Source organism: Heptranchias perlo, chromosome 7, assembly GCF_035084215.1.
Source record: "Heptranchias perlo isolate sHepPer1 chromosome 7, sHepPer1.hap1, whole genome shotgun sequence".
NCBI classification, from domain to species: Eukaryota; Metazoa; Chordata; class Chondrichthyes; order Hexanchiformes; family Hexanchidae; genus Heptranchias; species Heptranchias perlo.
This window is the reverse complement of record NC_090331.1, coordinates 65013499-65028758: the sequence shown is the minus strand read 5'-3', so window position 1 is coordinate 65028758 and position 15260 is coordinate 65013499. Positions and strand designations below refer to the sequence as shown.

General features: G+C 42.2%; 1 protein-coding gene across 4 annotated transcripts in view; it reads right to left on the bottom strand.

Annotated features, from left to right (window-relative positions):
• Positions 1-15260, bottom strand: part of myo1b (myosin IB) — a 240566-nt gene that overhangs the window by 30002 nt on the left and 195304 nt on the right. For 2 of the 4 annotated variants that reach the window (XM_067987755.1, XM_067987758.1), the window contains 7 exons: positions 15023-15249; positions 11486-11686; positions 9689-9782; positions 8808-8957; positions 4837-4905; positions 1685-1771; positions 1320-1406 (listed from right to left, as the gene is read on the bottom strand). In XM_067987755.1, the coding sequence (XP_067843856.1) occupies positions 1320-1406; positions 1685-1771; positions 4837-4905; positions 8808-8957; positions 9689-9782; positions 11486-11686; positions 15023-15249 (915 nt within the window). The remainder of the gene's footprint in view (positions 1-1319; positions 1407-1684; positions 1772-4836; positions 4906-8807; positions 8958-9688; positions 9783-11485; positions 11687-15022; positions 15250-15260) is intronic. The other 2 variants (XM_067987757.1, XM_067987756.1) reach the window with 1 other exon arrangement.

Genomic DNA, 15260 nt, shown 5'->3' with positions numbered 1-15260 from the left:
CTCTACATGGCTCCAACCAAAGAAGTATCCCTAATATTTCATATTAAATAAACTCTGGGAAATGGGGACGCTTCTGGAAATGATTCAGTTTGGCACTTCAGTCTCAACGATAAAGGATCCCCTCTCCTGCTCCATCTGCCGACTCACCTCTTTAATCAACATGGACAATAAAATTCGAGCCAAGTTACCCGATAAAACTGGAAGAGTTTGCCTTTCCTGTCCACATCAGGAGCCGGTACATAATAGGAACATAGGAACAGAGTAGGCCATTCAGCCCCTCAAACCTGATCTGTACCTTAACTCCATTTACCTGCCTTTGCTCCATATCCTTTAATGCCCTTACATCACAAAAATCTATCAATCTCAATTTTGAAATTTTTAATTGACCTAGTGTCAGCAGCTTTTTGAGAGAGTTTCAGATTTCCACTACTCTTTGTGTGAAGAAGTGCTTCCTGACATCAACCCTGAATGGCAAAATCAACATCATGCACAGGTTTTGAATATAATGGACTATTAAGACATGGGAACATGCAATGGCATTTAACTTGGAGGAGATAAGGATTTTGATTGAGGAGTGGAGTTTTCTTCAAGCTTGTGGGCCTATGTTATAATTGTGTCCATTTGTACACAGATATATTAACCTTGGTACATGAGTCCCTCAATTGTCCTGGCAGGTTGCATGGCCCTGCCCACCCCCCCACACATACATATACATTACCAATGTGCACATGCACCATGACTTGCATGAGCGAGGCCAGGAGTAACTCATTGTCCACTCTTTCATTGCTGTGGGAGAGTGCATGGGGGTGCCAATTTGCTTCACGACTAAGACTGACCTTCATAACAAATCATCTTTAATAACAAAGTTTGTAGACTGGCTGCACATAAGCAACATTTCTCTGTGTCTTTCACAACCAGATCAGTAATCATTTGTCGACCAAACTATTACCTGGCTCGGTAACTTAAATAATGATGTTAGCCACAAAGTAAACCAAACATTGCAATTAGACACAGCAACAACATCTCACAATCAGCATTACATCATATCTTTCTATAATAATGGTAGTTAGTAAGTAAGCAGTTATACTTCATTCCAAAAGATGCAGTTTTCAGGTTAACAAGCTACATACTACACTATTCAATGGCATGCAGCAGATTAATGCATTTGCAATCTAACTATTCTGAAAAGGAGTAATGCTGGTTTCATCATGCCTCTACAGTGGACATTGAATGTGCTAGTTGTTAGAGTTTGGGAGAGGGAACTGGGAAGTATGAGAGTTGCTGAGAGTATGAGAGTTGGGGTTGGGGTTATGAAATACCTCATATCCAAGCCAGTAAGCCCAAATAACAGCAATAGCATGTTTACGCCTAGCCGCCTCCTTCAGTCGCCTTAGATCCTTTCGGGCCTGTATTTTTGTTTTCGTTTTTCCCCCAGAATATTTATTACGGGGGGAGGATGGTAACAGGGGAAAAAAATGGAAGCAGTATAAGAGAAATTAGCAGAAGCCAAGAGAAAACATTTTTTTTCTTTAAATATGAAAATCAAACAACCGAGTGGTAAAGAAAGAGTTTTCTCCACAGAGAGATGAAAGTAGTAAAGGTTGCTTCAATTTTAAGTCAGGAAATAAAATGGGTTTTAATACATCAAAGTTAAACTAGCAGCGAATACCAATAATCTTCATACCTGGGTACCTCGCCAATAGGCCGCAATTGTTGTAGCCGACTCCTCACAACGTTTCTGGTGCTTTAGTTCTCGCAAAAGCTTGCGAGCCTGCGGGGGGAGGGGGGGTGGCAGGAAGAGAAAAATAAAATCAAATTCCTGTTCTTTGTCAATCCTTCCTTTGGATGCTCATCACTGCTGCACCCCCATTGTGGTTATTTGTTGAGCTATAGTGAGCTCTGTTCTCACAGTCTCAGAGTACACCGACTGAAGGGGAACTCTATTTAAAGACAAACTCAAACTCAGCCCCTCTGAATGAGAGTCTGGGGCTCTACCCACCAGAGCCAACAGCCGAGCCTTTACCTTCTCATTTACCTTTTACCTGGTATGAAACTAATGTCAATAATGGAAATAGCCGTGTACAATGAGAGCGGGACTTACACTATGGGGGTACATTTCTTCTTTAATGTTCCTGGTGCAGGTATTTGAGTACCAGGAGTGCATGTTAGGAATTCAGGCATCTGCTCCCCCCACCCCCCACCCACCATACAAAGCTTTGTGTCCTGAGAAATAAAGATGAAAATTTACCCCAATATTGTTTTGATATCATATATACAAATCAACTGTCACAATTATAAAAACTGCAGTATTCAGTACTTTTTATACATTTACCTCTACATATAATTTGACAGCGACATGGACTAAAGAGACTATCTGAACATTACAATATCGTACATTGTAGCAGCAACATTGAAAAGTTCATGTCACAATATGTGAAGCTTACACAAAATTCTGAGCACACTGTAGAAAGAGGAGGAAAATCCATTGGAACATACCGGAGTTGGGTAATCTGATAACTGATGGTTAATTTCTAGTGAGCCTTCCCTCACCAAAAGGGCAGGAGGTTTTACCAGTGCTGGCTTCTCTGCTGCAGTAGAGCTAGCTACTAGAAGGTGTGCAAAATTGGTACTGAATGATTCATTCTCCAACTCTGTGCATCAGATAGCCTGGCTGAAATCAGAATGTACTCTGGGAATAATCACTGCATGAACCAGTGTCCCCTCACATCACTATATAACATATTACAATGCCTCTTATAGAATCATACCGCACAAAAGGAGGCCATTTGGCCCATCGTGCCTGTGCCAGCTCTTTGAAAGAACTATCCAATTAGTTCCACACTCCACTCTTCCCCATAGCCCTGCAAATTTTTTCTTTTCAAGTATTTATCCAATTTCCTTTTGAAAGTTATTATTAAATCTGCTTCCATCACCCTTTCAGGCAGTGCATTCCAGATCATAATAACTCGCTACATAAAAAAAAATTCTCCTCATCTTCCCATCCCCGGTTCTTTTGTCAATTTTCTTAAATCTGTGTCCTTTGGTTACCGTCCCTCCTGCCACTGAAACAGTTTCTTGCTATCTACTCTTACCAAAACTCTTCATGAGTTTGAACACAAACAACATGCTGAGGCCAGTGCCAAGCAAAACAATCTTTATGGTTACATTGAAACTGCAGTAATCAAAAGACATTCGCTCCTTCAAAAACCATAACTTGTTTGCATTAATAGTAAGTAATTTTGGTTTTGGAAGTTTTCTCTGTCTGGAAATTACTAGAGTCTATAATTAAGGATAGAGTGACTGAACACCTTGAAAATTTTCAGCTGATCAGAGAGAGCCGGCATGGATTTGTAAAGCCCGACGAACCTGATTGAATTTTTTGAAGAGGTGACTAAAGTAGTGGACAGGGGGATGCCTATGGATGTTGTTTATATGGACTTCTAGAAAGCATTCAATAGTTCCTCATAAGAGACTGTTAGCTGAAGTTGAAGCTCATGGAATTGAGGGCAAATTATTGACCTGGTTAGGAAATTGGCTGAGCGGCAGGAGACAGAGAGTAGAGATAATGGGCAGGTACTCAAATTGGCAGGATGTGTCTAGTAGTATCCAACAGGGATCTGTGTTGGGGCTTCAGCTATTCACTGTATTTATTAATGAATTAGATGATGGGATAGAGAGCCACATATCCAAGTTTGCCGATGACACAAAGATAGGCAGCATTGCAAGCAGTGTAGATGGAAGCATAAAATTACAGAGGGATATTAATAGATTAAGTGAATGGGCAAAACTGTGGCAAATGGATTTCAATGTAGGCAGGTGTGAGTCATCCACTTTGGACCAAAAAAGGATAGATCAGAGTACTTTCTAAATGGTGAAAAGCTCGAAACAGTGGAGGTCCAAAGAGACTTAGGGGACCGTGTACGTAAATCATTAAAATGTCATGGACAGGTACAGAAAATAATCAAAAGGGCCAATGGAATGATGGCCTATATATCTAGAGGACTACAATACAAGGGGGTAGAAGTTATGTTACAGCTATACAAATGGATGTTGTTTATATGGACTTCTAGAAAGCATTCAATAGTCCCTCATAAGAGTTGGACCACACCTGGAGTACTGTGTTCAGTTCTGGGCACTACGCCTTAGGCCTTGGAGGAAGTGCAGTATAGATTTACTAGAATGATACCTGGACTCCAAGGGTTAAATTATGAGGAGAGATTACACAAACTAGGGTAATAATCCCAGGAATTTAGAAAATTAAGGGGTGATTTGATTGACGTTTTCAAGATATTAAAGCGAATTGACAGGGTAGATAGAGAGAAACTATTTCCACTGGTTGGGGAGTCTAGGACTAGGGGACATAGCCTAAAAATTAGAGCCAGGACTTTCAGGAGTGAAGTTAGGAAACACTTCTACACGCAAAGGGTGGTAGAAGTTTGGAACTCTCTTCCGCAAATGGCAGTTGACGCTAGCTCAATTGTTAATTTTAAATCTGAGATTGATAGATTTTTGTTAACCAAAGAGATATGGGGCTAAGCTGGGTATACGGAGTTAGGTCATAGATCAGCCATTATCTCATTGAATGGCGGAACGGGCTCGAGGGGCTGAATGGTCTACTCCTATTTCTATGTTTTCAACTGTCTCCACTTTTGTTAAAGCCTTATAATAAGGAAGTTAAACCAAATCAAAGAAGCCAACTGGATCTCCTCGTTTTTCATAAGTTTACAGACATTTTATAAAAACTTAAATATCATACATGATTTTTGTAGGAAAAAATGTAGCCAAAAATGCAACTGTGATGGAAAATTACTTATTCTTCTTTACAGGATAACTCACCTTCCATCCTCTGATATATGACTGGATAAGTATGGTCTTACTCTTGAGCTGTAGATATTTCTTCCGTTGCTATGTTGAAGAAATAAAGGAAGAGAAAAGTTTGTTAGTTTCTTGAAGCAAACTAGTATCAGGGACAGATTCATCCAAACCCTTAACCCAGATTGGCCACAGAGAGATAATAATCTATTGCTTGATATAGCTCCAATAGGAGTTGGTAAATTGCTGCCCAATGAGGAACTAAACCTGGCAGTGTGGGTACTAGAATTGGACTCAGTGTCTCTGGGCTGGGGATAGAGGGGAAAAAGCCAGCCAAGGTCCAATGACAATGCAGTAACCACTGCTGGAAACAGCCTCTGCACGGATCTCAGATAAGGACTGGACCCAGCTCAGCCGTGAAAGCCCGACTGTTTAGGCTTACGACATGAAGAGTTTGTTGAGATATAGGAGGGTGAATAGTCCTTATGAAACCATACCCTAGCATGAGTCAGCATCTTTAGGAGAAAAAGGGAGGGACAAAATAAAACCAGTCCTGCAAAAGTAATCTGAGTTCAAATGGGGAATAAAAAATATTCTCAAAAGAGTTGAAATTTATTTGTTCAACTCGATTCCATTAAAAGTGATTGGTATGAACAGGTGATGATGAACATTATTTTATTATGTGATGATAATTTGCAAACACTCAACACCTCCTTAAAGGGCTCAAAACTCAGAGTAGAAAGCAGTGAAACAGCAGTTGCCCTATTCCAGTTTCATGTTTTTCTCTAACTTCATTGTCAATCCGACAGGAAAACAATCGCCAATTTGGCAGGTTTAATAGTATTTTAATTTGACCATTACTGAGTACCATTAGTGGCTTGATCCAGTGGGTGTTAATAGCATTCAGCAGTACAGGAACTGTGCACTGTGTACCTTAAACCCTTCCATTAGTGGTGGTACAGGATATTTGCAACATACAATGGAAAGTCTGAAATGTCCATTAACGTCCAATAACACCCATAGAATTTTGGATATTTTGCATGTCACCGAAAATTCAAACACACACAAAAAAACCTCCCTGCCCTGGGACACAATGGGTCAGTGTTTATTGTTTTTCAGCAATTTTTTCTGCAAGTGGGGGTGGCAGGGAGGAAATGGGGGGCTGGGGGAGCATCCCTTAACATATCCTGAACCACAAAAGCATTTCAGCAAGATGGGGAGGGAGACGTATTTAAGTTCCAATCACTAATCTTGTAGTACTAATCTGCCTTTCAGGCAGTTGAGTAAAATATATTTTTTTTTAGTAGCATGCTGGACTGTGCTTAGACAAAATCTCGCCCTATATCTCTTTACAGAGCTCTTAGAGTCGCAGCACTAAGTGATAAATGCAATTCATTACTGCAATGATAACAGAAAACACCAGAAAGATACAGGTTAGTCACCATCCGAAGGAGAAAGACAGGTTAACAATGGCCAGTCTTAGATTCTCACAATTCTAATGTAAAACCTAGCAGCCAGTAGACTGCAGAAAGGATTGCACTCCCGGTACAATTTAACCTCAGATATCTAAACTCAATGGTTTCAAGGTCATATCCAAACAGTATGTGGCTTGTTATAGATCCAGTATTCCATAGGGAAACAACAGCACTTCTTAACTTTTGATGTACTAGTACTGTAAGATGCAAGGTATTTGCTGGACTGTAAACCACACTGAACTGATGGGCTCTCAGAACACAAACACACACAGTTCTGATGTTATGATATTTAAGTTTACATCATTCTAATAACCGGCCATGTGTATTTCTGCCATGTGCACGTTAGATCGGAGTGTGCAGAGACAGGTTCAGTCTTGCTAGAAACCATGAGGGAAGGTTTCCTCTTTGTGGTAGGTGTTGTAACTCCTTTTATAAATTGGTTTATGATTTCACTAGAGAGAGATTACAGGGGAACTCTCCAACCACTCCCATGAGTGGTGCCAGGGACGTCCAATAGTATCAATTACTGTATAGAAATTCTTATTAAAACAGTTTGCATGCCTGGCTACTAATTAAATTAACAGCTTACTAGTTCGATGAAGGATAGGTTACATCCTTTGTCACATTCACAATAAATTAAAATCATGTAATCAAAGTAGGGAACAGCAGCCACAAATAGTCCTGAACGATACTGAAAGCAAACATGCAGGTGCAGCAAGCAGTTCAGAAGGCAAATGGTATGTTGGCCTTCATTGCAAGAGGATTTGAGTACAGGAGCAAGGATGTCTTACTGCAGTTATACAGGGCCTTGGTGAGACCACACCTGGAGTATTGTGTGCAGTTTTGGTTTCCTTATCTAAGAAAGGATATACTTGCCATAGAGGGAGTGCAGCGAAGGTTCACCAGCCTGATTCCTGGGATGGCAGGACTTTTCGTATGAGGAGAGATTGGGTCGACACGGCCTGTATTCACTCAAGTTTAGAAGAATGAGAGGGGATCTCATTGAAATATATAAAATTCTGACAGGGCTAGACAGACTGGATGCAGGGAGGATGTTTCCCCTGGCTGGGGGGTCCAGAATGAGGGGTTACAGTCTCAGGATATGGGGTAGAACATTTAGGACTGAGATGAGGAGAAATTTCTTCACTCAGAGGGTGGTGAACCTGTGGAATTCTCTACTACAGAAGGCTGTGGAGGCCAAGTCACTGAATATATTTAAGAAGGAGCTAGACAGATTTCTAGACACAAAAAGCATCAAGGGGTATGGGGAGAGAGCGGGAATATGGTATTGAGATAGAGGATCAGCCATGATCACAATGAATGGCGGAGCAGGCTCGAAGGGCCGAATGGCCTACTCCTGCTCCTATTATCTATGCTTCTAACGATAAATTCATCCATAACAAGCTAATCTTATTTTTTTTTAACCAAAAAATTGTTTAGTAAGCCTTTTCTCTGTGTTTTCAATATACTGTGGCACAACAGCCCAGGTTTTACAGGGAAAATAATGGCAAAGTTTAATGCTCATGCTGTTATTAGTGTGTAAATAACCCAGCAATTTGTGACGAGGAAGAGATATGCCGTGAGTTGCCAATTGCCACGAATTGCTGGACGTTAGCCTCGCAAAAGCTGGCTCGCCGTCAACCTCCCTATGAGTGTTAAGAAATTGCTGCATTTGCACTGTTAAAACAAATTAAACTCGCTGTAGAAAGTTAGGGCTGGTATTTAATGACGTAAGGAGCATTTTAATGATGAGATTTGTGTTCCTGCAATGCCACTCAACCTCTCCATCCCAGAAGGGGAACAATTGAAACTGTGGAGTCTCATTCCTGCAGGTAGTAAAGTGTTCCTAGAGGTTTTTTAAATTTTAATTTAAAAAATTTTTTTCTTACTTTTCCTTTGTGTTATTTTTCTCTCTCTCTCTTAATCCAATCTTTCTTTCCCTCTCTTTATTGCTCTTTCTGTACTTAAGTTGACTCTAATTCACCCTATTCCCTTCTCCATCGTTCCTCTGTTCTTTCTCTATCCTTAAATCTCACTGGTTAAGGAGATAGACTGTTGGCCTCGTCGTTCACCAAGGTCCTAGATGCCCTGTTGACCTCGCCACACCGTTATCAGTTCGCACTTCCGTCAACTTGCGGGTGCGTGGTGAGGAGAAAGTCTAACTAACGGGGGTATACTGCGAGAAGCCCCGCCCCAGCAAATTCTGAGCCAATGATGTAAACTGCATCAAAGCACGTGGCTACATTGTGAAAACGTCACTTTATCATTTGCACATGAAGTCACCATGATCAAAATCCATCTCCCCAGTGACCAAAACAATGGGCGTGAATTTCCTCGGAGCTGCTGCCGCTCTGCCGTCATAACTTTGCTGGAAGTGCAGCGGAAACGCCCGTTTACGCATGTAAGTGAGACTCGGCGAAGCTGCGGCAGAGGGGCGGGAACTGCGCCGAGGAAATTCCCAGACAGAATTTTTATAATAAAAAAATAATGCTGCACAAGAGCATTATGGAAACCACTTACAAAATGTCTCCTAGTCCAAGCCGATATGGTGATCTGGCTCTTCTTCATCAACAGGAAGTCCGTGCGACACTTCCAGCCACGATAGATCTTCTGAATAAGCGTGGCCAGATCTTCCAGTCGATGCTTTCTCAGATGTTCCAGCTCAAACAGCTGCAGAAATAATGGCAGTAACAGAATCGTAAGGGTCACGGTAGAGGTCAGGGCTAATTTAACTCTCTGACCCTATGAGATCACATCAAAGAAGTCCCGAACTGCACTGACAATTGCATTCAGCTCGAATTAGGATGTTCCAAATGGAGAAGTTAGAAGAATTATTTTTTATTTAAACAGAGGGTTGTTGGGTTATGAAATGCCCTACCAGAAGCAGTGATGGAAGCAGAATCCATAATAGCTTTTAAAAGAGAAGTGGATAAATATTTTGAAAAAGAAGCATTTAAAAGCACAGAAAAAGGAACTAGGCGGATAGTCCTTTCAGAGAGCCGTCGGTACGATAGGCCAAGTGGCTTTCTTCTGTGCTGTTAAAATTCTACGATTCAATGGACTCTCTTTGCTCTCGTGCTTCCCTTTCTCAAGTCAGTTTACATACTGGGTTATCAATCTGATACATGATCATGATTTAGATCAGTTATTGGCACTGGAGTACTTCTAGTTAATTTAAATAACACAGCCAGAAGTGGCACTCTGTTGCTGCTTACAGGAATACTTCTTAAACCACAAAATAAACACAAGCAAACAATGTGCTGCCAAGTTAATTACTGCATGGGATGGTGCCCATCTTGTATTTAATTTAAAATGTTGGATTAATGTTAATAACTGCTGCATAAATGCAAATCCACTGAAACCTGAGATAACTGCAAAGGTTACAGCAGGGGATTACCTACCGTTCTGGGGTTTCGAATAAATATCTTTGATCTACCATATGAAAACTCTTCAGGGGGGATCTGAAGTTCTGTCAGCAGCACTTTGACACCGTCCCTTAAATTAAATGAAGATAATAAGTTTTAGCTGATGCCGACGTTAAACTGAAGCTTCTCCCTTTGAGTGTTGAATTTCTTTTGCAATAAGTAAACTAAGTATTTTTACACGACATTTCTATCCATGAGCAACAATTGTTACAGGAGATCGCTTTGAAAAGAAATGAGATGGACACTTTGAGAATGTGATAGAATTAACGTTCAAAGCTTTGCACTACTATGTACTTTGTGTTCACGTAAAATATGAATCCTGAACGCATTACCGTTATCCAGTTAATCATCTACACTAAAGTTTTCATTCCAGAGGCCTTTGTTTTTGCCAGTGAAGTAAACATTTTGTTCATGTTAATATTTAAAGAAACTCTCATTCCACCATGGCTCACGGGGTTTATCCACTGAGTTGCTGAGCTGTACAGAATACAAGATCCCAGATTTGCTCCCTGGTCTGCTCTGTGCCAGCTGATCTTAGCTGGTATGGTGGTAGGGGTGTGAAATTGGGTTAAGATCACTAGCCAGTTTCCCCTGCAGGAAGTACGCCTTGCATGTATGGATGGATGGATGGATGGATGGCAGACAAGGGCATGTTGGGCTCCGCTGTAGGGTTGACTAACCTGTCAATACACGTTGTCAAGGCTCACACTCATATACAATGATAACTTGGGGTGAAGTACTGGAGAGTGACTGGCAGCCATGGAACGTGTCCCACAAGTAGTCAATGGTTTCATGGGAAGGGAGGAGCAGGAGAAAAGAAAAACGGCACACAAAATGGACGAGAGAAAAAGATTAAGCTCTCTTCTATCCAGTATATTACCATATGCTTTGTTCAGAAGAACGTGAGTAAGCTCAGTACAATGATGTTTTAGTCATTAAGGTAACTCACACTGTTCTCAGTCCATCACGCCCCTTCCCCTGCGCAAACATTTTAGAGAAATCACAATCCAAATATCAACTGCACTGCTCCATTTGCTGCCTCAAAGACATCCACCATTCATGGGCTACTTCTCTCCTCAGGCATTCCACCGATAAATTATGAAGGGCTACATGCTTCCTGGAATATCTTCATTCACTTCAATAAGGGCTGGAGTCATCCGATACCAGAAAAAAATACTACGAGGTTGGGTACTGTGCTCACTCAGCTACTAGGGGGCCTTTCTAGGGCCCAGATCAATTCAGAAGCCACTAAACCACTGCTGCTAAACACAAATCATCATTACACATGTGCTGCATTGCTGTCAAGGTTTCACTATTATACTGATCATTACAGACTAGCAGAAAAATGAAAAGGTGACAGACAAAAGCATCCCACATTCGTGACTGCAACTTTTAGCTTATGAAGATTGGGCATTGAACCTGGGACCTTCTGATCTGTATGGCTAAGTGCTACACAAAGCTTAGCCATAATTTGCTTTCTCGCTTTTTTCCTTCAGCAAGAGCTACCGGATAGTTTTCAGGAGCAGGAACTCTGGCCAATTGCAGGGTCCCCTGCTTCTATCCTAGCTACAATTAGCTAACAGTAAATCAACTCAGCAAATGACTGTATGACTCAGCTACTCATTAGCTAACTTCACTGAGCCATCAGGGGACTATGGGAACACCTTGATTTTCAATCATTAAGCTTCCAGCAGTGTATGTCAAAATAAAATGTCTTTCTCCTCTTTTCCCAGACCGTCATTCTTCTAATAAAACCGAATAGCATTGTCATACCTTGCTCCTTGCCTCCAGTGGGGCCACGTCTGTGAACATAGCATCTTGTACCTCTCCAGGCAGGACTCGTAAGGCTGCTTGAAAGCATATCCGGCCCGTCGCACACGCACATTTTCCATCAACCCCAGGTACCTGACCTGGTGGCGCACTAAAGCCCCTGAAAAGACGCGTGGAGCTTTCTGGTCATTCGGTTTGATGCATCTGGAATGACGACAGCGCAAATCAACAAACTGGGTGCAAAGGTCAGCACACTTGATTCACGGCAATTTTCTGGGAAAGGAGGCGGAGTCTCAAAAGTTTACTTGAATATTCGTTTAGCTGCTTTATGCAGACAATACCTTCTGAAATTTTTTTTTAAAAATTATTTATATCCAATGTATAATTCTGAACTACTTAGTCAAGGATGCCCCACCACTGTAGGAGTTGGTTCAACTGAGAAACAACCAGAGCAGCTTAACTAATTCCTTGGGAACGCAAACATTTAGGATTAATCAATGAGGCAAAATGTTATGTACTTGAAAAAAAAACACAATGCTAGAAATCGGAAATAAAAACAGAAAATGAACAGATCAGTTAGCGCCTGGAAAGAAAAACTAGGCGAACCTTTCAGGCGTAACCCTCTGTCAGAACTGTACACCCAAAACATTTACCCATCTTTCTTTTTCAGAAGCTGGTCGACCTGTTCCAACATTTTGAGGTAAAATGTCATCCTACTCATTTTTGTAACTGCAAATAATAGAGTAAAATTGTGCAAATAATAGGGTAAAATTGTGCAAATAATAGGGTAATAATAGTGGGGGATTTCAACTTCCCCAATATTAACTGGGATACTCAGAATGTAAAATGCTTAGAGGGTACAAAATTCTTAACGTGCATCCAGGAGAGCTTTTTGAGCCAGCATGTAGAAAGTCCTACAAGAGAGGGGGCGGTACTGGACCTAATTCTAGGGAATGTGGCCGGCCAAGTGGAAGAAGTGCTAGTAGGTGAGCACTTTGGTGACAGTGACCATAATTCGGTGAGATTTAAGGTGGTCATGGAAAAGGACAGGGAGGGGCCGGAAATAAAGGTTCTAAATTGGGGGAAGGCCGATTTTAATAGGATAAGGCAGGATCTGGCCAAAATGGACTGGGATCAGCTGCTTGTAGGAAAATCCGCATCGGAGCAATGGGAGTCTTTCAGAAGGGAGATTGAGACCATACAATGGCAACATGTTCCCGTAAAGGTCAAGGGTGGTTCCATGAACTCCAGGGCACCTTGGATGTCAGGGGATATACGAGAATGGATTAGGAAAAAAAGGAGGGCTTTTGGCAGATACAAAAGGCTAAAGACGGAGGAAGCCCTAGAGGAGTACAAAAAGTGCAGGGGGATACTTAAAAAAGAAATTAGGAGATCAAGGAGGGGCCATGAAATAACACTGACGAGCAAAATAAAGGAAAATCCTAAGATGTTTTATAAGTATATTAAGGGTAAGAGGATGACTAGGGAAAAAATAGGGCCCATTAGGGACAAAAATGGCAATCTGTGTGTGGAGCCGGCAGATGTAGGAGGGGTTCTAAATGAATTTTTTGCATCTGTTTTCACTATGGAGAAGGACGACGTAGACATAGAAATACGGCAGGGGGACTGTGATATACTCGAACATATTAACATCGAGCGGGAGGAGGTATTGGCGGTTTTAGCAGGCCTAAAAATGGATAAATCCCCAGGCCCGGACGAAATGTATCCCAGGCTACTGTGTGAGGCAAAGGAGGAGATTGCGGGGGCTCTAACACATATATTCAGAACCTCTCTGGCCACAGGGGATGTGCCAGAGGACTGGAGAACCGCTAATGTAGTACCATTATTCAAGAAGGGGAGTAGGGAAAAACTGGGGAACTACAGGCCAGTGAGCCTAACATCAGTGGTAGGAAAATTATTGGAAAAAATTCTGAAGGACAAAATTAGTCTCCACTTGGAGAAGCAAGGATTAATCAGGGATAGTCAACATGGCTTTGTCAAGGGAAGATCATGTCTGACTAATTTGATTGAATTTTTTGAGGGGGTGACTAGGCGTGTGGATGAGGGTAACGCAGTGGATGTGGTATACATGGATTTCAGTAAGGCCTTCGATAAAGTCCCCCACAGGAGACTGGTCAAGAAGGTACGAGCCCATGGAATCCAGGATGCCTTGGCACTTTGGATACAAAACTGGCTTAGTGGCAGAAGGCAGAGGGTGATGGTCGAAGGTTGTTTTTGTGACTGGAAGCCTGTGGCCAGTGGGGTACCACAGGGATCGGTGCTGGGTCCCTTGCTGTTTGTGGTCTACATTAACGACTTGGATATGAATGTAAAAGGTATGATCAGTAAGTTCGCTGATGATACAAAAATTGGTAGGGTGGTAAATAGCGAGGAGGATAGCCTCAGTCTGCAGGACGATATAGATGGGTTGGTCAGATGGGCGGAACAGTGGCAAATGGAATTTAACCCAGAAAAGTGCGAGGTGATGCACTTTGGAGGGACTAACAAGGCAAGGGAATACACAATGAATGGGAGGACCCTAGGCAAGACAGAGGGTCAGAGGGATCTTGGTGTGCAAGTTCACAGATCCCTGAAGGCGGCGGAACAGGTAGATAAAGTGGTAAAGAAGGCATATGGGATACTTGCCTTTATTAGCCGAGGCATAGAATATAAGAGCAAGGAGGTTATGATGGAGCTGTATAAAACACTGGTTAGGCCACGGCTGGAGTACTGTGTGCAGTTCTGGTCGCCACACTACAGGAAGGATGTGATCGCTTTGGAGAGGGTGCAGAGGAGATTCACCAGGATGTTACCAGGGCTGGAGCGCTTCAGCTATGATGAGAGACTGGGAAGATTGGGTTTGTTTTCCTTGGAGCAGAGGAGGCTGAGGGGGGACACGATTGAGGTGTACAAAATTATGAGGGGCACAGATAGGATGGATACTAAGGAGCTTTTTCCCTTCGTTGAGGGTTCTATAACAAGGGGGCATAGATTCAAGGTAAAAGGCGGGAGGTTTAGAGGGGATTTGAGAAAGAACTTTTTCACCCAGAGGGTGTTTGGAGTCTGGAACTCACTGCCTGAAAGGGTTGTGGAGGCAGGAACCCTCACAACATTCAAGAAGCATTTGGATGAGCACTTGAAATGCCATAGCATACAAGGCTACGGACCAAATGCTGGAATGTGGGATTAGATTAGACAGGGCTTGATGGCCGGCGCGGACACGATGGGCCGAAGGGCCTCTATCCGTGCTGTATAACTCTATGACTCTATGACATATTTTTTGAATTGCTGAATTACAAATGGATTTTCTGCAGTAAGGATCGTGTTACCAGGCCTACGGTTCCTGACACGTTCAAGGTTTTTATATTGTGCTCTGGGGCTATCGCCACACTGTGTGGCTCATTATAAAGTAGAAGATGCTTGGATCCTGAGCGTCACATTAGATTTATTATTTCTGAACATTCACATGCTGCACAGTGCTTAATCTCTCGTGAGTGTACGTGGGTTGTTCACACAACATTTTAAAAAAAATATTCCCACCTGATATAATTGGGATTTTTGGTCTGTAGGTTTTTCATCAGAGTTGCTACAGAAGCTTTGAACTGTGACCCAGCCGTAGGTGGTCTCTTCAAGGACATCTTAGCCGGGTTTCCTTCTGGGAAGAGGGCTTTGACTAGCACGTGGTTGGTCTTCCACATGGCCTGGGACAGGTCGCGATACAGCAGGTCATTGTTTTTATCTACAAATCCTTCCACGTGGTACATCACCTTCAAGATGA